This window comes from Plectropomus leopardus, chromosome 8, assembly GCF_026936395.1.
Source record: "Plectropomus leopardus strain MGB_pleo_1.0 chromosome 8, ASM2693639v1, whole genome shotgun sequence".
In the NCBI taxonomy this organism is placed as follows: Eukaryota; Metazoa; Chordata; class Actinopteri; order Perciformes; family Serranidae; genus Plectropomus; species Plectropomus leopardus.
Genome location: NC_142183.1, coordinates 21655574 through 21678629, shown reverse-complemented (window position 1 = coordinate 21678629; position 23056 = coordinate 21655574). Strand labels below are relative to the sequence as shown.

The 23056-nt window shown below is 40.1% G+C and overlaps 1 protein-coding gene across 7 annotated transcripts; it reads right to left on the bottom strand.

Annotated features, from left to right (window-relative positions):
• Positions 1-1032: 1032 nt before the first annotated feature.
• rgs14b (regulator of G protein signaling 14b) lies at positions 1033-22963 on the bottom strand. Of its 7 annotated transcripts, none has more exons than XM_088081168.1 (19): positions 22784-22963; positions 18203-18224; positions 17888-18039; positions 17647-17739; positions 15904-16047; positions 15645-15818; positions 15453-15528; positions 15242-15330; positions 14837-15055; positions 14507-14583; positions 14021-14147; positions 12647-12728; positions 11754-11806; positions 10364-10442; positions 7637-9696; positions 2229-2327; positions 1717-1794; positions 1557-1610; positions 1033-1402 (listed from the first exon to the last, which is right to left on the bottom strand). In XM_088081168.1, the coding sequence occupies exons 1-15, from the start codon at positions 22904-22906 to the stop codon at positions 9416-9418; spliced, it is 1791 nt and encodes a 596-aa protein (XP_087937294.1). In that variant the 5' UTR covers positions 22907-22963; the 3' UTR covers positions 1033-1402; positions 1557-1610; positions 1717-1794; positions 2229-2327; positions 7637-9415. The 7 variants fall into 7 exon arrangements, with proteins under 7 accessions (XP_087937294.1, XP_087937293.1, XP_087937292.1 ...); XM_088081167.1 differs by having other exon boundaries at positions 10343-10442; positions 14507-14580; XM_088081166.1 differs by having other exon boundaries at positions 1557-1642; positions 10343-10442; positions 22784-22962.
• Positions 22964-23056: the final 93 nt, after the last annotated feature.

The window sequence follows — 23056 nt, the reverse complement described above, 5'->3', positions numbered from 1 at the left end:
AGAATGGACAAATTAAACACTGGCTCTACACAGGGCAATTTGGGTTGTTTCATTAGCCACCATGGTTTCATTTACAGACTTTGAACACAGACGAGGTGAAGTTTCAGTTTTCCATCCTCACCACTAAAAGGTGCTAACTACTACACACTCGACCTTTAAAATAATTGGCACATCAAAATAGCAGGAGTTTTAGCCCTAATATGGTGATTATTGTTGATGAGACTGGCAGGATTTCAGAACAGGGTCTCTTGTATTTGACTGCTGACTGATTGAAATCTGTCAAAAGGCTAAACTTAACTATAGGGTGCCTTTGGCAACTAAAAGCATTTTTGAGAAGGCTTTTATTCTAAGTGGAAATAGCAATTTAAATGTAAAAAGTGTGCAGCAATTTAGCTTCATAGTATTTTATTTAATGTTTTCTGCTTCATGTGTTTTATATCTGTTGCATCATTAAATTTGTTGTATATGCCACATGTCTTTAGACTGCTTTTATGTTAAGACAATTTACACTCTGGTTGGATATAAAATCATGAAGTTGTGTTATTCTAATATAATTTAATCATTAATGGTGCCATCTATGAAACAATAGCCTCTTAGCTGTTACCCAACTGGGATTTGTTTGTGGAATTTCCTGTCAGCTGAAGATCATCTCATCTGAATAAAGTAAACTGCTTACCTGTTTTGTGTCTGCTGTTCTTGCAGTCAGCGCCTCTGTGGTGCCATAGGGGAATGGCTGCTGTTGTGGTTTTGCCCTTAGAAAGCCATCTAAAAGAGACTTTTTCAAAACCATTAAAGCAACTGCACTATTCATCATTATGTGGTATCTATCCTGTAATGGCTATATAAAACATACATGCTAACACACAAACATCATTGCAGATGTGAATTAGCAGTTTTACAAAACTGTTTCTCCTCACACAGCCTCCTGTTGTTACATTATGATATCAATAATCAAAACTGTATTTTGAACCTTCTGTATTTCGATGCAGCTTCAAGTGTCGTATGGTTAATGTGCATGAGAGTAAAGACATGTTCACTCAACAGCATCACTTTATTGTCAATACATATTCAGTGTGGTATGTATACGACACTCACAGTACAATGAAACAACATCATCACAGGGGTCCTTTTGTTTACATGCGATTGTTTCAGTGTGCATTAGTTTGTGTGTGTGTTCAGTTTGCCATCTTTAAACCGTTTCCTTCAACCAGTCATAAGTTTATTACTTGTGTAGTTCAGGATTATCTTCAGTCATATTTTGTATGTTTCCCTGTGAACATATGTACATTTGTATGCATGTTGTGTTTATGACAATAACTTGGTGGCAACACTAACATCCCTTCATTTATCACTTCAGCTCTTCCATGGAGGACAATGGCGAGTCAGAGCCATCAGGACACTCCTGAAAAGCAGGGAGACACATGGAAATGTCCACCTTCAACTCTGCTTGCATTTGCATATTTGAAATATGTGTTTTAAACAGTGACATAGAAACAAAATGTATAAAAGCACCAAATTATTTAGAAATATTCCTGAAAACAACCAAAAAATGCCACCTTCACTTTCTCCAGCTCTGGTCTGCCTGGGAGTGATTTTTGTGAGGAAAAGGCCTGTAAGGTGAGACAAGGCAGTCCGATCAGATCTGACGAATATAAAAGTACACTGTTATTAAAAAATATGAACACTGGAAGGTATGATTTTCAGGCTGCTGCTTACCTTCCTCGTCTGTTGCATCTCCTCTGTGGATTTTGACCTGTTCTTCATGTGCTTCTGAGGAGAGGTGGTAGAGGGACACTAGAGAGACAAAGATGATTATATTAAACAATGCCAAAATGACTCAAATACTTTGAGTGTAAAATAACTCTGATAAACACATACACACATTGCATGCCATACCTGTATCACACTGTGTATTCTATCAAAATGACAAAACTTGTACATTTTTTGTGATCGTATGACTTGTCTCCACATGGACGCATATACTGTACTGATATTATTTACTTTGTGGATACATTTTGGTTCACACGAACTTTATGTATACATCAGAAGTTACTCAACTGTCTTTTATGTCTATATTTATTGCATACACAGACCTCAGTGGAGTGTTTTTCATTAATCCTTGACCTGTTACAATCTGTAATGATGGTAATAATAATAATAATAATAATAATAATAATAATAATAATAATAATAATAATAATAATGTTATTTATTAGGCTTCCACACACCTCACTTGCCTTCTGCTCCATGGCTGACTTGAAGATTTTTTGTAGGAGTAGTGTGCTGGTTTAGGATTAGATGATTTCCTGTGGAATACTGTTGTGCAACTGAAAAGACAAGAGAAAGAAGCTTTGCAGTCATGTGGTTTTATACAACAATAGTTAAAGCAAGACCCTTCACAAGAAGTATTTAATGTATTGATATAAACTGGCCATTATTACTTCAATTCAAATATGGACAAGAAAGCTAATTTGATCCATGATGTTGTCACCATGAGCATCACTCAATATGAGATCACATGCAAGCTGACAAATGTGGAGTTATGGCCTTTGTTCACTAGATGGCGACGCTGACTCAGAGACCCACAGCTGCTACCACTTCACTTTTCTGAGCATTCTGCACGGTGATTTTCCTAGGATGTTTTACCCTCCCATTTTTTGTTTTTCAGTTGTTTTTTTTAACTAATTGTCACACTGAGATGTACCCACTGCTGCTCCAATTTTTACTTCTTATTTTGATTTGCAAAGACAAAGAAAAACACACCTGTTTCACCTTGAATTAATTTAACTTTTCATCCTACTAACAGAAATCACAGCCACAGATGGCCTGGTTGAAATGTCTTTACTTGATGATAATGCTTCTACTGTTTCCTTTAAAATATTAAGATTTTTGTTACTGAAGGTTATAAAATAAAGGCAAGTAAAATTCTATTTCAATTAATTACCCAGGTAGCCAAAGCAACCTGGTCCAGCATCGGCCCGAAATTTGCATGCTGGAATGAATCAGACAAGCCGCGTCCAGTGGCCCAACTCAGCTAAGACTTGGGATAAATGACACCCAAGAAAAACTGACTTTTCAATTCACACAACACACAACAACACTTTATCCGTCCCCGAGGGGCAATTTGTAAGGCACGCAGAGCAGTAAGGTAAAAAACTACACATAATGACAATGACCTAAAAGACAAGAAATAAAATAAAACAACAACGTGGGGAAAAGAAAAATGCAATAAATAAAGCTCTGCATGGTTGCCCAACACTGCCAACACTGAGCAACCAATTATAAAAACCTGAGATTGACAGATAGTTTCTCCAATACCCAGAGATGCAGATTAAAAGGTTTTTTTTCAAAACTTCACCTGTACTAACAAAGAAGATTTTTCTTTTAAAAGGGATCGAGCCTGAAATAAATTGACATCCTCACACGCAGTGGGAGTCATGCAAGACACAAAAAACAATGTCTGCACAATTGAAAGGCCACGATGAATACCAGCCAACAGTCACAGCCAGATCCACAGCTGGTGTCAGGAGCCCTGACAGCCATGAACAAAACACCTCTGGGTCTGGATCAATTTGAGTGAGACAGTTTTTTTATTCTCCAATGACCTCAGTGCTGCCTATCAAAGTCTGCTTCTCTCTGACATCTGCCCAGTCAGATCAGATCAGTCAAAATACTTCTTGGCATCTTAGGGTGAATGGATGGGTTACTGGTTTCCTGCTCTGTAGGGCCTTTAAGTAGAAGAGAGACAGATGAGATCCTAATGGCAGGGTAAGACACCTGAGAGTTCAGATGAACTCCGACTTCACTGATCATACAGCAGTGATGTGTCTGAAAAAAAATGTGAATTTAAAGGTTTATTCTTGGCCTTGGAAACAGCAGTTCGGCAAAAAAATAATTCTCAAAACAAGGTAGACTTATTTGGTGTTTCTGAAGCTTTAGGCTTCATCTTGTGGCCTTCCTCTGCAGAAAGGGATGACAGCTGAGCTCCTTTAATCTGCTGACAAGGCCACAAAATGTTGCTGAAAGCTTTTTGAAACACAGAGTAAAGTGACCTTGTGTTGACCTTGCTTTATTTGACCAAGTCGCCTCAAGATTATGACTAAGTTTCTTGATACTTGTCACAAATTTAACTATAACTTTTGGCAATTTGTGTTTAGCATTTATAAATTTTTGTTTTCATATTTTAGGTAGTAACACCTAATGTGGCTATGTCACTTGAAAGCTCATAAAAAATGCTTAATACCGTAAGTACTTTCTTATAACATTAAATATCAAAATAAAAAAGATCTTTAGGTATAACTAAAAAACACGTACATACAAATATTGCATATCATATTAATGTTATCCCTTAATATAATATCTTCTGTTTGCCATTTGTGTTGACTGCAGTGTTCAGTGTTTGTTTTTAAATGTGGACACCAGGAGGACTAGCTGAGCTTTAGGATCCCTGTTAGCTTTGCCCTAGCATATAAACAAAACTTAAACATCACTTAATCTGCTTTATCAGGACTGTGTGGGTGTGGTTTTATCAGATTTCATTGACAATTACCAATAATTAGCATTTTTAATTAAGTGTTACTAAATCTTGATTGCTGCACAGAGATATATGACTGTATAGAGATGTATAAAGAAAACTGGACTCAAAAACAATTCCCGGCTTTCAACTTCGGGTTTTGTCACATGATGCCATGGGGCCCAAAATACTTTCCCGATGGACTTTCATGTAAAATAGATGTCTGTAAATCAGTTGTTATATTTGGTTGTTTTCACCTTTCTGGTGAAATAATCAAAACTGTATTTGTTCACATAGAACCCCATCATCAAGTTTACTGAGACAATACATTTTCAGGGTCTTTAAAGCAAATTCTGATTGTGTTTAACTGCTTCTGGGCATGAAATTACTGATAAAATGGTTTCTTCCTGGGAAGTATGTTTATAATCCTGACTAGTCTCAAGATCTGGCTTGGCGAAACAAGACAGTCCACAGAACTGAGATAAAATAAAATGTTGACAGTTGCCTCCTCATCTTACTAACGTGACAACGACTAATCTATCCCATGATCTCTTGCTGCTCTACAGGAAGCACTCAGGCCAGGGCTCATGAAGAATGAATGTGAGCTGATCGACAGGAGCTCACTCACCCACTGTGATGGCTGACGTCAGCGCCAAATTTGATAGTGCGGGGCACCCAATGACAAAGTCCTCCTTGGACTGGAATATGTGATACTCAGCGTGGCCTTCCAGCTCAAACTGAATTCTCTGTACCGGAAGGAGCGACCCAGTGGAGTGTTTCCAGCTTCTTTCTTACATCAGGCCTATTATGCACATACATGTCGGTTCAGCTGGCAGACCCAGGGGTATACAAGACTGTTGTACTCCATGCACTTACTCTAAAAATGTGTATTAGAGCCCTTTGAGGGATAGAGAAGGATAATCTCAGCCTTGATGGGAAGCCACGCATTCAGCGGGTCCTAAGTGCTCTCTGACCAGCTGACTGAGGGAAATGACCTAAATGAGAACGATTTCCCTGCTTGCCTAACCCAGTCTCTCCCCATTCTTTGGTCTGTCACTATCGCAGACGAGGAATCCTGTCTTTGCCGACAAGGGATGAAGGGCCGCATAGGTCAGACTGAGGCGACTGGAAGTGCTTCTCTTTTGTAGCTGGGGTAGAAAAGTCCCTGTGGCTTTGAGAAACACTTCTCTATCGATTAATCCACATGAACAAGTTAACAACAGCCAAGGTGACACATCTGAAAACATTACGCCTTTTTGCGGGATTCACACAAAAAACACGCACAAATGCCCAAAATGCTCATATATTAGGTATACAAGGATACACACTCACACACACACACACACACAAAAGCAATGCTGAGACTTTCGCCTTAAAAGCTACTCAAGAACTCTTTCTGCTAGAATGGACTAATTGAATATTTTGCCTTGCAGTCTTTTTTTTCCTCCTTCTACCATCACTTTTGACTCAAACACTGCAAGAGGAGGAGGATAAATCTGAGGGAGAAAAAGTTTAATAAGAGCAATTAGCCTTTACAGTCTAATAAAATGCTGATGTGAGTATCTGCATTGCATAAGAGGAAAATCTGTTCTGAAGATTTGAATCCATAAACAGCGGCAGAGAAGATTGGCCCAGCTCAAATCTTTGAATGTTGGGTCAACGCTAATTAACTCCCCACTGGAAGGCATCACATGGACTTCTCAAGCTTCATTTTAGTGTATGTGAGACAAAGAGTTTCATAAGAACAGAAAAGACATTGAAGCAAACAGTACGGTCAGGTTGCATCTACATAATCACCCTTGTCTTTTTGAAAGATCGGGAACAGGCAGGGTGGAGGGTACGCACATTAAAAACACTTTAACAGGTTCTAAAAAAATAAAAAAATAAAAATAAAAATCATGAATCAGAGAGGAGATTCACACATTGTGTCAGGAGATGTCGATTTGACAATACTTGACGTTGCATAATTAGCACTGGTAGGAGCTTTTAATACAGTGAGAAGAACTTGTCTGATTGTAAAAGAGCTGGTCCATCTAACAAGTGATGGCTAAAGACAAAATCGCTTCTCATATTGTCTCTAACTGGTCGTCATCAGACGTCCTTCATGTCCTTTCAGCCAAGAGATGAGCGATAAACACCTTGGAGATAGTTTCCACGTCTTTGGTTCAACTAATCCTCATAATGTTAGTCGAGAAGGTGAAACTAAAGCCTGGGCTGACATCGCCACCTCACCACATCCCTGCTGTTGCTAATCACAGATCACATGCTTGGGATGTGTATAATTATATAGCAACATGCAGGCACATGGAGGTGGTTAGCGCACCAAGGTGAGCATGTGGACAGTAGCTGCACCAGCAGGAGAGAGCACTATAAGACAGCTCTCAGTGGCAAGGACATTATGTCCTGTAATTGATGATGATGAGCTGTCTTTTCTTTTCAGCCATGCTCAGGTGTGACACACACACACACACACACACACACACACACACACGAACTCCCCCCATCTGGATGAATTTAGTCAGCAGTCGACCCACACAGCTGCTCCCAGCCTGAATCACAGCTCGACCATGTGTATCTCACCTGATAAAGGAGTCAGTGCTAATGAATCTACTATCATTTTCATTTTTAACACACTGAGCACAGAGTCTGTCCTTCAGTGTCTGAGCAGAATCTTTCAGCGCACAGTAATGTGCCTGCATTGATCTGATGGATGGGTTTTGTTTTACACCACTTATGTATTCCTCTGCAGGACTCTCAAAGGCACAGTGAGCACCAGTCAGAGCTCCCATTAGCAGAGTATTGAAAATAAACACTTCCCCAGATAATCAGAAGCCGTTTGTTATCCATCCCAATGTAGATTACTGACAACAGCAGAGATAGGAGAAAAGCATTGGTGCAAAATGTGAGATTTTCTATGAATTAGGAGACACAGGGGTTTATCTCCAGACAGCACAAGACGATTAATCAAGCGCAGAGATGCACTGAGTGACAGATAGGAGGAGAGAATGAATGATGGGAGTGACAGAGAGAGAAAGGGCAGGCAGACACATTTACTGACTGAACAAGCACAGCGATCACCCCCAAAAATGAGATTAGTCAAATGCCTCGGGGAAATTCACTCACCTCCTTTTCTCCCTCCTTCCTTCTCTCAGTACAGACGTGCAGTGGAGTAGATGGCACTCCTCATCCCACTGCTGCTATGGTGTCTGTTAGAGCACACCCCTCTCTGCCCATTCATAGCTCCACCGACGCACCACTCATGCATGGACACACACACACACACACACACACACACGCGCACACACAGAACACCAGGTGTGCCAATCACAGCTCTATGCTAATGTCTCCAGCTGGGCAGACAGAAGCTGTGGGCGTGACAAACAGGTATCATATAGTGCATGTTATTGTTTTCCCCCATAGCTTTGATCATTGTCTAATTGTTAATAACTTTGGGGACAATCACATTGACAAGGTAGGTGAAAAAGACACCCAAAACCCCAAACTGTCACGTACTTGGAAATATGCATGCTGCTGACATCATCGAAATGGATGAATCCATCTATGACTCATCTAATTTGTTTTGTAACCCATACAATAGCCAAATACACCCCATAATAGTCCTTGCAGGCTCCTCAACTTGAAAAACACCTTCCAGCAACAAGTCAGGATACAGATAAAGCAAGCCATTGGCTACAGACCCATCACAAAGAGCCAATCACAGCACTGCAATTATTAGCCGTCACTGTGCAAAAATGACGTCATTACATGATGGAATTTTAGGTTTCTCGACCAGGATAAGATAATGTAATCAAAGCTAGTTACAAGTGACACCTACACAGACAGATACACATCAGGCTTGTTTTACACTGCATGAGTCATACAGCCTTTCCACAGGGGCAGAGGGTTTTGGCTGCCCCACATTTAAAATCAAATCACGTAGCATTTGTCAAACAAGAAACTGACCTCAATGATTCACCCCAAAAAAGATTCCTCACAGAAGGCTCAAAGCTGAAACCTGACATCTTTCCCCAACAAATACAGACAGAAAGAATTAAATTTCATCATAAAGACAGATTTAATTCTTTGGGTACGGGATATTTTTGATGATCACACCATCTGATTAATTCCCTGTAAAATCACATCACTAATTCATGATCTGAACCCTGAGATGTAGCCTCAGGTGGAAAAGAAAAACAGGACTTGACCGGGGCTTCTTAAAGTGCCATCACAGCAAACAAGATGCATTTAAGGACCGCAAACACCCATTTATAAAGTGGAAAGTAAGCACACAAACTGAAAATTGGTAATTTAAAATATTTAAAACTCATCTCAGTAAAAATAATCTTAATTCAAATTCAGAAAAAAGAGCAAAACACTTCAAAACACCCATTTGGACAGTCCTGTGCAGAAACATGTTTTTGCTTAGAGTTCGAAGAAAAGCGTGACTGCAATGTGAGATTGTGAGAAATTAAAGCAAAGTGAACTGCATACTGCACATTAAACCATCAGCAAACACTCAAGCAAATACACAGTCTTTAGGCTGAAATGAGCTGAAACTTCTTTTAAAAAATGTTTGACACATTAAACAATTCATGGCAACTAACGTGTAGTGTTTTGAAATGACACTATAAAAGTTTGCCATGATCTTTCTTCTTCTTTACATATTGCCTCAACAGGATAATTATCATAATTATAGGAGAGATGATAGAACACTGTTGTCTCAGAGCTTATTTGTAAACAATTATAGAAAGTGCTTGACCATTTCTCACCATCTTTTTACATGATTGGTCACGTAATGTTGCGAGATATCTGTCGTAGTTTCTGATTGTGTCCATCTCTCTCTCTCACACACACACACACACACACACACACACACACACACACACACACACACACACTCTTTCAAACTGCTGTTTCCCTCAAGTCTTTGGTTTCTGATTCAGCAGAGTCAGAGGTTTTCTCCACTGTACCGCATGAACTTGACGTTCCTTCTTCTTTGACATTGTCCTCTTTTGAGTCTGCGTTGGAGGAGGTGGTCGTCCCGAGTTCCTCTGGCTCCGAGTCCTGTCCCTGGTCTGAGGGCAGCTGCAGGAACAGAGGGATCTCGAGCTGCTCTTTGGTCAAAAGGCCTCGTTGGTCATCAACCCTGCAGCACTGAGCCCTCGTCAGCATGTCCAGTAACCCTGACACACGAAAACATCATGCAAATTCTGACATTTTTTATTCAAACAAATAAAGAACACTGTGCTATTTTTAATCTGCCTCCTGCATTTACATTTTATAGAGGGGGGTAACATTAGAAAACACAATGCTTTCTCAACAAGTTTTACAAATATAATATAACAACAACTTTGTCCTTAAATAATAAATAATATACAGTATATTAAAAAGTAATTATTCAAACCCCTGGCTAGGATACATGGGGAGGGCGATATGCGCCAGAACAGCTTCTAAGTGCACCCTGCGGAGAGACGATTTTGGCCATAAATGAGAAACGTGACTTATAAAAAAAGGTCCCTTCCCTTTGTGTGGGACCTTGTCTTGAGAAATGATTTATCTGTACAGCTATTGTTGTTGTTGGTTGCCAAGAATGCACCTTAAAGCTTCAATTGAGAAACAGTTAACAGATAAAAATCAAGGTAAATTCCACATTTACCTTGACATTTCTGTCTACATTGACTGAAAAATATCTTTTAAATTCAATATTGCTATAGATTCCTTGCTGTGAATGTTATGGAAAAATCTCTTGACAGTTGTCAAATATCTTTTGTCTTACAGTATAAATTGCCATGTTACCCAACCCTACTAGATGCTGCTGAGATGTCCTACCCTCCATGTCGCGGTTCTTACTGGGCTTGTGCTGAGTCTTGGCTCTGTCCGTCTGCAGCGATGATCGGGTGTCCACTCCACCTGCACTCACTGCTCCTGCCTGGGACCAAAAAAGTCCAGCGTTATTAATGTATGAATAAAAGTTTCTCAGGTTTTAAGACCAAATAAGATTGTGGAAATTACACAAGGCTTGATTTTTTTAAAAATGTTGATGCTTTTCATACAAAGATTTTGATGGTTTTCAGAGGCTTTGAACTGTGTCCCAAACCACTCTCTAATGACACTTTAGTGACCTGTATTTATTGTCAGCTAGGGATGCTTTGACTTCGCATAGGCTATGCATTGTATTGCTCAAAAACCTGCACTGTGCATCTGTATTATCTAAGATAATAGCTGTATCTGATTGGAACTCTATGTCCACAGGTATTCATTATTAAATTACTTGATTCATGTGAAAAAAATACAACAACACAAAACAAAAAAAACCAAGTGCAACAATCCAACCTTATTTAGTTAATCGTATATAACCAAAAAAAAAAAAAAAATGCATCAAATTCTCACATTCAAGAAACAGGAAACCAGCTTGTTTTCTTTTTTTTGTTTTTTTTTTTTACATACTTATACAATTACTTCAGGATCTAAAATAGAGTTCCCCAGGGATGAAGGTTTTTTTGTAGGCCAACCCTGAAGCTAATGTTGCCCTGGTACCTTTCGTCAAAAAGCCTTTTCAATTTTTCCATTGAACTTTGGATCATTGCAGAAAAGTTCTGAGGTAAACAAATGTTTATGAAACTGACATCTTTTGTTGAGCACGATAATCTTCACAAATGAACATCACTTTCAGGATTTTTGAAGCCTAAATGCAATTGCCAGAAGTAAAAAGCTATTGCCTGCTAAAACGAACTAACAACCTTTTTTAAGACACAAACAAAGTTTCAAAGTTTGCCAATGGGGATGAATTTTTATGTTGCAGGATAATGGCTTTTTTTTTTTCTTTTTTTAAAATTTATTGTTTCTTGTTATATACAGGAATTTACCTTACTGCATGCCTTAAAATTGCCCCTCAGGGATGAATAAAGTGTTTTTCAATTTAATTGAAAACATGAAAGTCTCTTAAACTAGTGTTATCTGCAGACCTTTTTTGGAGGCTTCCAACCAAAAACCCATTCAAAAAACCCACTGACTTTGAGACTATGGAACAGGAGATGCTGAAATGCTGGATTTCCTAGTTTAAAGACTCATTACTAGGATTTTCTGTAGCTGCCAATTAATTTCCTGTTGAACAATTTATCTATTATTGGATTAGCATTGCAGCTGTAATCTCTGCAGTTTGCCTTTTATAAATGACTTTGTCAGTATCGTACAAAAGTTTTTTTGCATGATGGCAATAATTATATTAACATTGGCTCACCTGTGTGACTGCAGCAGAACCACTGCCTCTGGACATATTGGTCTGATCTTTTCCTGTTAAAACCACACAAAAACACAGCTCAGTTTCTGACAGAACTTTTCCTTCCAGTAGAGAAGCAATCAGTGGACTGCTGATGATGCTACAGAGACTAACTTCCCTATTGTGTTAAACAGTGATATCAACCAGATTAAATATTTTTGACAACCAATTAACTGGTCCTCCTGGGATGCAACCACTCTAATCTAATCCATCCCCCTCTTCCTTAATGTAGTGAATGGAGCTGAGGTGAGGAGCACTGATCCAAAGTGAAGTTGGTTCTGGTCCCTCAGCAGTTGGGAAATGAGGTGAGTGAACTCAAATTGACACAGCACTCAACAAACCGAATGGATTCAGACATTTTGAACCCACAGAAAAGAATGAAGACGCAGCGAGACGCACAAAGAAATCAGAGAAGGAAAAAGGAACATGCAGACAGTGACGCAGAAAAACCAGGGCACTAAAATGGACAGTGAAAAGACTTTCTCCTCGCCGCCAGCTAAGAGCAAGTGAGAGCAAGAAAAGCACAAACACTTCAAGGACCCATTAAGAAACAATTACGTGAATAAGAAAGCACAGCCATGGCTCAGGCAGCAGAGGAGAACACACAAAGCATCACTGATGTATCACCCACATCATCGACAACTAACAGTGGCTGCAGGGCTAGAACATGCCTTTATCAGATCTGATTTAACTTAATGCATTTACTCATAGGCCAAGTGGTTTTATTTTCATCCTTTAGCTGCTTGTGCTTTTGGGGGAGCAGTGTAGCTATTATTAAAATTATGTAAACATGAATCTCTCTGGTCCCCATTAAAGTGAATCATTGCATTTTTAAAAAGGTCAAGTGTATTAACCTTTGGTTTTGTCAAGCCGTAGCGTCTTATTGGCCAGTCTGAACACAGTGCTGGACATGTTCATGGGCTCGTCGCTTCCAACCTAAAACAGACAAGGAAATAAGGTGTGTCAGACAGAAGCTGACTCCCAGTCAGTTGCACGGTTTTGTGGGGAAGAAGAAGACACCCCACAGAAAACAGGTATTGATGCACAACACAGAGAAAACTCACATTACTGCAATACAAAGACGGTGTAATCCTCATGTATTCTGCTAACATATTAGGGTGACACGACACATTAAAATTACAGATTTGATATAACCATTAACATGCACAGTGACGCGTAACGGTTGCCTAGCAATGACTGCTGAAAGCAGGAGAGGCAGACAAGTGTTAACAGACAGAATTTTAAGACACCCCGGGTGAATAGGGTAAAATTTCTTGACTGATAGATATCTTGGATTATCTTGGTTATTAAGAGCTACTGTCTACCGGCACGAGTGCGAGTGGCAGCAATAGGGTCTTTCTTCTGGAGGAGTTTTGTCTTTCGATAACACGAGAGGCTGTATATCTTTCTCCATTGATTCCCTGTCCTATACACTGTGACATAAAATGTAAAGGGGTGAGCTACAAAAAACTTCACCTTTGTACATTTGTCAGTGTTCAAATTAGCTGTGGAGACCAAAACAGTTCTTTTTTCTTGTACCAGGCTGTAAACATGTTTATTTCTGCTGTAAGGTTGGGCATTTTAAGATGGGGGTCTATTTGGATTTACTGTTGTCTTAAAGCCAGCCTAAAGTGACAATTAGAAAAAATGCAGTTTTTGGCACTTCCACATTGGCTCCATTTTTTTTTGCCTAGGGAAACTACAATAGCTGCTCTCAGGTATATATTAGCTGAGTAACTGTGCAGTGTGCATGTTTATGTTCAGGTAACAAGAGAAAGAGACAATAGATACACACAGAGCTAGTGGCTATCTGAGCAGAGAAGAAATTAGCAGTGAAGTTGTGAAGCAGTAGTAAATGTAGGGTGTTAAATATTTGCGGTCGCTCTGATCACCCATTGTCGGATTGTTTTTTGATTTTTAAAAAAGACTGCAGTTATCAATAGCCAGGTTACTGGTATGTTTCTGGGGAATGCGAATAATCAGATTCCTATGTGCTCATGTAAACACCATGTCCTGAATATGATAATAACTGGAATAAGTCTCAAGGTTATTCATATCCATGCTTACTTAATAGAAATATAACATTATTACTCATTTGATCAAATCAGAGAAGTCAAGTTATTACTTTACAATAGAGATAAAGTAATTATAATAATATCCTTATGTGAGGAACTACTCCAGCGCATGCTACATATATTGTGGTCTTATTCATATATACAGACGCTTACCATGGTGACCACGGCCTCTTGTGGCTTGAGGTTGTGTTTCTGCAGCACCGCAGAGACGGCGTCCTGTAGCGTCTTACTGGACTTCACCATGATCCCCACCGTCTTACCAGTGAAGGCAATCTCTAGGCTGAAACACACACATCCATTCAATAACCTCCCTCACACAGTAAGCACAAACATATGCAGTGCACTGTCGCTGAAATCCAGTCACGCAAAGCCTGACGCCACAGAAAAATCTGCCACCCAAAGATATATTTACAGGAAATCCTCATCTGATTTTATTTGGCGATTTGATAACGTATGCAACACAAATGACTAAAATGATTACTGTGCAGGCTCTGTGTGGTGTTAACACAGGGACTTCCCTCTAATATGGTGAGAAGTAGCATGTTGAAGCGAGGACGGGGGTGGGAAAGCCTGCTATGGTGACAAAGACTGACGAAAAAAAAAAAAAAGGAAATGAAGGAAGTAGCACAGTTGACTCACGCAAACATCACCCTTAGCTCCAAAGAGACCTGCTGATCTCTGAGTACGGAGCAGTCCTGGTCCAGCGATAATGGCTGCTGTAGAGAGAGCAAACCAGACAGAGAGAAGTGACTTTCAGAGACATCAGCATCAACTGGAGATACTTTCAAAGAAGATTGAGAAATGAAAAGAGGGAGTGAGAGGCTGAGAGGATGTCAGAACAGGAAGAGGGTAGTCATCTTTCTCATACCGCCTGTTGCAAAACAACTTTGCAGTGTGGTACAGTAGATGTAGCAGTCTCTTAATTTAAAGCTGTGGCTGGTGCTGCAGACGGAGCAGCTAACTGCTCACCTTGTCCTTGCCTTGAAGGTAGATGATGACATCTTTCAGCGGGAAACCTCTCTTCTCACACAGGCTAGCCAGCATGTCTTTGATGGCTTGACCGGTACGTGTCGGGGCCAAGGAGGCAGTGCCATCGGGTAGGTAGACACAGCAGTAGCCCCCTTCCACCCCTATCCGACCCCCACCTCCCCCAGCCTGCTCTGGACACCGGGGACTTGATCTGCCATTCTACAGCACCGATTGAGGGAAGAAGAGGCACTTAGTTATGAGTGAAAAATATACTTTACTCAAAAAAATATACTTTACTCAAAAGAATACACTTTGACATTTCATTGCAGATTTCTCTCTAAATTGTGAGATCTAACCTCTTGAAAAGTACATTTTGTCTGTTATATGTGTCAAAACTGCACCAACCTCTGTCTGCCTGTAGACGGAGCCGAGCTCCACGCTGCTGCTCGACTTGACCGACATATGGGAGACTGAAGCATGGATGTCAGATGCATCTATTGTTATTCATGAAGGAAAAGAACAAGAAGAAAGCAAGGAGAAATTGTGAAATACAGCCACAGCATGTTCATCAAGGTATAATTTAGAAGCACAAGATCTGTCACTTGACAGGCACTACCTCCCCAGGATCCTCTTTTCTGTCGCTGTTTCTCTGAGGCACTCTTTCCACCTGGCAAGCTGTTAGAGTCTGACTTCTTGTTGTGTTTGACACAGTGATGTAAGAAAACCCATGACAGCAAAATTAAAACAGGAAAAAGACACATTTATTTTTCCCCCTGCCCCTCAGTCCATTTTGTACCCGTCACTCTACCTGCTTGCCACTTACAGAGCTTCTTGAGGCCACGTTCTCCCAGGATCCCATGCGAACCGGCTCTGCAGAGAGCTGAGGTAGAAGTTTACCTTCTACGCTTGCCAAGGTGCACCTCTGGTAGAGAGGAGAGCGCACAAAGCGCCTGTAGCTGTCCATCTTCATTAGTTTAAATATCTGTCGACACAGTTGCACACACAGTCAGCACATGCTCCGACAATGCATCACTGAGCTAAAATGGGAGAGTGTGCTGCAATCCAACCTGTGCTTGAGCCTTGTTAAACATGTCAGGTGTGGGCTGTTCTAGGTCCTTCTCCTCTGTCTTGGCTGTGTCATCAATGTTGACTGAGTATGGAGCGTTGTCAGACAGGTAGGACTCGTAGATGGAGCGAGCCACTGCTTTCAGCTGGGAACACAACATCTTGTTTCTTAGCTAATGAGACATCTTTTTAACCAGGATAGATACAAACCCCACTGACACACTGAACCAATTTCCCTTTGGATTTCATCTGAGTATTTAGCTGAGTATGTAGCTTTCAATACCAATCTAAAAAGCCACCCAGCGTGTATATATCTTTACGGCTTGGTGTCTTTCCTTATTAAGTGTACCAAGAATCAAATCGACCCTTCCCCAAGCATCAACACTGGAAGTCATTGCAATCAATAAGTCCCTAAAAGGCAATTCATTTCACAGAAAGCTGAGCAACCACATAAAATCGACTGATGTGTGGACAGTCAGCAACCCTGACAATTTCTGCACTTCCTGTTTCTATAATAGAATTTAATTGACTGAACAATAATTCTGCCTGAAGGAACAACATAGATTAAAAGTTGGCTACAGCTTTTAAAGCTTCCAAGCAGGCCACTTTCATTTCAAGAAATAGCATAAAAAGATTGAAAACATCTTTTTTTTTAAAAAAAAAAAAAAGTTAAAAAACAGCTTCACTCGTCATTGAGGTCAACAGTGCAGTTTTTACTGAATTGTTCATCAATGCTTTTCAAAAGGAGCAGTGTGTAGGACTCAAGATTTTGAGGAATTTATTAGAATGATTTCAGATTGCAATCAGCTGAAACTTCTCCCATGTGCCAAGCGTGAACTCCAGCTTAGGAATCCTTTCAGTGTTCATTGTTCAGGACATTTTTACTGGAAGCTGAATTATCTGCAGAGGTCTCTTCCTTTCCAAAACAAAAAGGACCAGGGGATTTAAACCAGTAGAAACACTGAATAAAGCAGCTTCTCGTTACAAATCAGTGTTTTTCCGACACGGTTCGGCCCGTCTGTGATGGGCCCAGCACCTGCTAATGTGTGCTCACCTATTTTCTTTAATAACTTAAGATTCAGACATTCAGGAGGTTTTCACCAAGAGACAAATCATTTGCAGATGTCTCTTTCTCTCCAAACCATATGGACACAGTGATTTAAACTAGAAGAAACACTGACTGAAGCAGTTTCACACAAAAATAAAAATAAAAATGAAAAAAATCTGTGTTTTTCCGACACGAAAGGCCTTATCTAGAGCCAGTGTTGGGTTGTCTGTTCTGGACGTAACCCTAAATAGATATACATGGCTCATGCTAAGGTAAAGAATACACAGCGATTCCTATTTTCCGGTGATTATACACTAGAAAAAACATACTATCATATTGTTTTCCATTCCTGCCAACATATCCCCCTCAATCCCACAGTGGACCTTTAAAGCTGATTAACTAAATATCAAAATACTGTATCATAATTAAAGCAATATTAAGGCACAAAAAAACTTTGCAGCTACTGACTGCTACAAAGACACAATAATAGCAACTTAGCAACCAAGCTGCCCTCACTGTAAACATTAAATGTCTTGTCTAAAACTACAACAGTAAGTTTCTGGAAAATTCTAATAGAGATTATTCATGGCAGATTTCTCTCTAATGATGAGTAAACACACAGCAGCACAATGAATCACAAATGGCAGGTAAGATGTTTCACCATGTACAAAGAGGTTAGAAAAAAGGGTCATCATACCTCTTCCAATGAGCTGGCTGGGATCTTCCTGAATTTTTCACAAGCCTGCCAGAATAAAATGTTCTCTGCACTCACCTCAGACATTAAGAAGGTCTGTGGAGACAGGAACATAAGTGTGTATGAACACATATGAAATACTTCCTGAGAGTTTGTTTGAAAACATCAGCACTTGTTAACACCTATTCCTGAACTTGTTGAAAATTACAACATAACACACCAGGTGTTGTTTAGTGTGTCTCACCGTGAAGTGGCGCACTCCACACGGATCCTCCAGCAGCTTCTCAAATGAGACAGCCCAGCTCAGCACACTGTTGGCTGGGTTGGCCTCTCCACCCGGAGTCCCTGGAAGACTGGAGCTGCTGCCTCCACAGCCACGAGTCGACATGTTCAACTCTACAAACACATCCAGACACAAACACACCCATTTATCATCACAGAAAAGCCAAGAATGAGACTGAATCAGATATCGTCCTCTGTCGTGCACAGACATGTTTCAGTCTGTAGAATTGCGAGATGTGCAGGACTGTCAGAGCACGTGTTAGTTGTTCATGCTTACCTCCGTCTGATACTGCCTGGCTCTGTGAACAGAGAGACAGAATAGAGTGAATAGAGAAAGATACAGAGATGTAAGGTTGGGAAAGCCTCTAAATCAAACCATCTGATGAGAACACACCTCACTGAGGCTGTCATAGACTAGTATGATATATCTGGATAATTCATATGATAGTAGCTGAGAAATTCGACATTCACCTGATTGACATATAAAATCAAAGAGGAATAATATATAAGTACATACATTTTCTCTGAGCAAAGAACAAATGTCACTTAAATATTAAAGAAAACCTTTACAATGCATGTAGCACAGTGTACTCTAAGTACTATTAAAAGCTAGACACACACACTCAAACACAGAGGCATACATCTAGGAAGTGAAATGTGAACACCAGCTGCATGTTTCTTGCTTTTCTCCTCCATGAAACAATGTAGTGCAGTCAGTCAAGGCTGTTTTCACAGGAAGTGGTTGTGACACTGATGACAATGGCTCTCATTCAGCTTTTAAACTAGAGTTTGCAGAAATGCACACCTTGTGAAAGTTCTTCTTCAATTAGAGCATTTCACAGTTAAAATATTTCCAATACATTTTGCAAAGTCATTGCACACAAACCAGCGCTTACAACCTGCAAACTAACGATTATATTCATTGTTGTTGACTCTGTTGTTAATTATCTTGATTAATCGATTAGTTGTTTGGTCAATAGAATGTCAGAAAATGGCGTTTCTCAAAGCCCAAGATGACATCCTCAAATGCCTTGTTTTGTCAATAATTCAAAAGATATTCTGTGTACTGTCAAAGGGGAGTAAAGAAACCAGAAAATATTCACCTTAACGATGCTAGAATCAGAGAACTTTTACTGTTTTACTAAAAAAAACAAACTTAAATCAATAAATGAACTATCAAATTATTATAGCCGGTAGCCATCAAATAGTTGACGATAAATCAGTTAGTCGTTAGAGCTCTACTTTGTATTGCTCAATCCCCCCCAAGAGGTATTTTAGAAAACAGGATCGGCAGGATGGCTGGATCTGTTTTGACTGGTTCCAAGAATGGTAAATAAGCACCCCTACTCAATAATATTTTAGTAATACTGAAATATTATTTTGAGTTGGCACAGTGGCTCCAGCACAACAGTCCAGAGGCCTTTCTGTGCAGAGTTCGCGTGTTCTTTTGTCCATCTGAGTTTCCTCTAAATCTGCCCAGATGTGTGAATGTGATGTGATGTGATGTGTGAAGAGTGTGTTTGTCAGAATGTTGATATGTTATGTAGGTTAGTGCTGTGAGCTGAAACCTGACCAGAGTGTTGACTGTATGTAAAAATAAACTTGAAAGAAACATTGTCACGCACACTTAGACTGCCATTTGGGTAAATATAAGATTAAGGAAACTGCCACCTATCAAGCAGCATAATCTGTGTGCGTACATAGAAGTATTTCTTATTACTTTCTGGGGGATGACAAATATCTTGCTCAACAAGTTGTTGTATTGACGTGATGTCTTCTATACACGAGCAGATTGCTTCATTGTAGAAACCAGACTTCACTTTTGCTGATTATTTTAGCTCTGGGATGCTTTTGTAAAGTGGGAATCAGTTCGGTTGGTTAACATCAAGGTTTTCATAGAAAGTCCAGCTTATTTTAACCTAATTTCTGGAACAATCCATTAGGTATTCACATCAAACTCAACTGAGCAAATTGCTGAGTCATGCAGAAAGATACATGTCATAATTTGAGTGAAAAAACTTTTGTCAAAATGCCCACAAATGTGACTAAGAATTCCAGGTAAGAGTGGGAGAGTTCACTTGGCTAACACAAGAGAAATAAAGAATGCACCCTCAGTATTTAGTTTTTTCTTAAACAGTTTGCCAGTGAGAAGATACTGTACGTTTGTGGATTTCAGTCCATGCAAAGAGAGAAAGTGTCTTTGTTCAGCTGAGGCAACTGCTCTTCGCAACTGATAAACTTTGCCCATATAAGGCTGATATGGGCTGGCAGTTTCTGCAGGTGTGAGCTCCACTATGGCTCCACCTCTTCACTTTTTCTTTGCTCCACTGCTCAAACTCTGGCTCCTAAAACACAACATGTCAGTGCCTACAAACACATTTCACAGGAGACGCCAACACACACACACACACTTCATCCACAAACTGTCATGAAAGCAAATGATTCGTCGAAGTGTTACTTGCACACCTTTTTGGTCTCACACACTGCAACAGAGAACTATGTCTAAGGATTAGGATTCTCTGCAAATCCTTTGGATGAGAGACAAGAAGATATGCAAACACACCATGAGAGAGGAGCCTCTTGCAGCACCAATTATAGTAATATTTCACATAAAATCAAAGCACAGGAGGACCCTTTTTTTAAAATCATAGCAACACCCAGGAGTTCTCTGACCCTGTGAAATACATCTCAATATACACTTTCACACCTTTTGCAGAGCTGAACCAATTCAAGAAATGTGATGGTCTCACACAGACTCTACCGATGACAGCTCAGCCTACACATGACAGATTGGCACACAGGCATGGCTTGGTTTCCGCTTCTGACTCAAGCTGGCCTGGTCTGTTTTCAAGAGCAACCAACTGTTAGCAGCACTGTGCAATTGGTTCTGGCACTTCTGAGGACGAGAGACAGACAATACCAGCTAACACAAGAAACTGCAGTACTCTTGGTACTCTGACCTGGATGTCAACTCAAAAGTATGAGCCCAAATGCAGATTGATAAAGTATGAGCCCAAATGCAGATTGATAAAAGTAGGCCAAACTTTTTAAAATAACATTCCTGTTAACCAAATCTTTACAGGGCTACAACTTCACACACTTAACTTATTCCTCTGGTACGCTTACAGTCTTGAAAATCCTCTACGTAAGAGCTGATGAAGTCTTCCCTGGATCCAAACAACAGCCGCAGAACCAAACCAAGACTTAAAAGAGTGTTGCCAACTCACCATGTGGCCAACAGGAATCCCGAGAGTGTTGCCGTTCTTCGCCATGGTGGCTCACACACCAAGCTACAAGCTGAAGTCTTTATGTGATGCGTACACTGTCAGGGGACAAAGTTTAAGGGCTCCACCCAAACATGATGCACAGTTCCTTACACACACACATATACACGCGTGCGTGCGCGCGCACACACACACACACACACACACACACACACACACACTCAAAAACTCATCACTTGGGTCTTCCTGTCACTTCCTGCCTGGAAGGGAAGTCTTGCCATAGCAACAAGCCACAAAAGAGGAAGTACGGTTACTATGATCAAACTGTTCTCAGCCTACGTCTTGAGAAACACTATGATGTGTGAACACAGACAAGATACACGCATTCATTCGGCTTTTGATGTACAGTCACTGTGCGAGTAACTTGACACAGCTCACAGCCATACAATCTTTTTTTGCATGTGTCACACTTTTCTTTTTTAGTCATAGTCAAGTTTCCTCTTACTTGGAAGTCATTGAGATTTAGACATGAAAAGTAGAAAACAATGCTTACTGGTATTCACTTATTTTAAGAGGGTAATTCTGCCATACAACAGCTGGAGTGAAAGCATTCTCCAAACATGACTAAACTTTGCCAAGATGTACGAGGAACTTCAACTTTACATCTCTAAAATAACTGAGGACATTCTCTTTTGAAGCATAAATTCAACATTGCATGTTATCCTGTTTAGAACAGTTAAAACAAAGAAGTTGTGAACAAATGATTTTGAGGTTTGGCATACAGAGCATTACAGGTTCATCATTAACTTTATGAGTATTATTCTGCAGCAACAGCAATTAAATTAATGTAGATAGATTTAAAGTAACATGCACCAGTAGTGCAAATTGTACACATGGCACTAACCCAGGGAGCAAGAAGTGTCAAAGCCTTCCCTGGCCTTTACCCACAAAATGTCACTCATATTAGGAGAGACACAAAGTAAAGCAAAGCAACCCCAAGGAGAAAAATAACTCCAAATAGGGGCAAAAAAGAGACATAAAACTCCTAAAAAAAGACACACAATAGTGTCACAGAGACGCACAATAACTACAAAGCAAGGAAAACAACCACAAAGACTTACTGAATGACCAAAGAGACACAAAATGACTACAAGGAGACAAAACGAGAGACACAAGTCACTACAAAGAGGCGAAAACACAAACGGACAAATTACCCCTCACCCCCTGCCACCCAAAAACAAGACTCAAAAAGACCTCAAAGACACGCAAAATGACCAAGTTGGGACACAAAATGACTACATAAAAGGAGCAAAACAACAAAGGCAAAGAATTTCCTTGAAGAAAACACAGAAAATTACCTCTAGGAGACATAAGACGACTGCAAAGAGACACAAATGACTATAAAAGAAGACACAAAACCAGCAACAAAAGACACGAAATAACAGAACAGACACAAAATGATTACAATGTAAAAAGTCACCGTGTGTTTCCAGAGTTTGTGAGGCATTGTACCAGTCTGCACGAAGGGTCCCACTGTCTCAAAATCCGCCCACGCTTGTACACTAACTTTCGTTTTTACGTTATTAAACACGCACCACTCTCCAATTAGATAATGCCTGAAATGTTTGTCATACCTTCTTGTCCGTCGTGATGCCAGCAGCGATGGTGCACCATTTGTCATATTTCCTGAATTGCTTTTTTGCAGCAACTTTTGCCAGGTGGGAGAACCTGTAGTAAAATCCTCTCAAAACGACCATCTTCACGGAGACAAACGCACCGCATCAGGAGGAGGGAGATGCACACGCTGGAAATTCATAGGTAGGCTAATTAACAACTTTAATCTCACCTGACATGCGCAGAAGCTGCGCACGCAGGTGTAAGCACAACTTGTTAATTAACAGTTCACC

Excerpts from the sequence above, each read along its gene's own strand:
- rgs14b (XM_088081166.1), bottom strand. The coding sequence starts at position 22,906 with ATGGTCGTTTTGAGAGGATTTTACTACAGGTTCTCCCACCTGGCAAAA. Across the intron at positions 15,056-15,241 it reads CCGTCTACAGGCAGACAGAG|AATGGCAGATCAAGTCCCCG; the intron begins GTTGGTGCAGTT and ends TCGGTGCTGTAG. Across the intron at positions 14,148-14,506 it reads GAGCTAAGGGTGATGTTTGC|CCTAGAGATTGCCTTCACTG; the intron begins GTGAGTCAACTG and ends TGTGTGTTTCAG.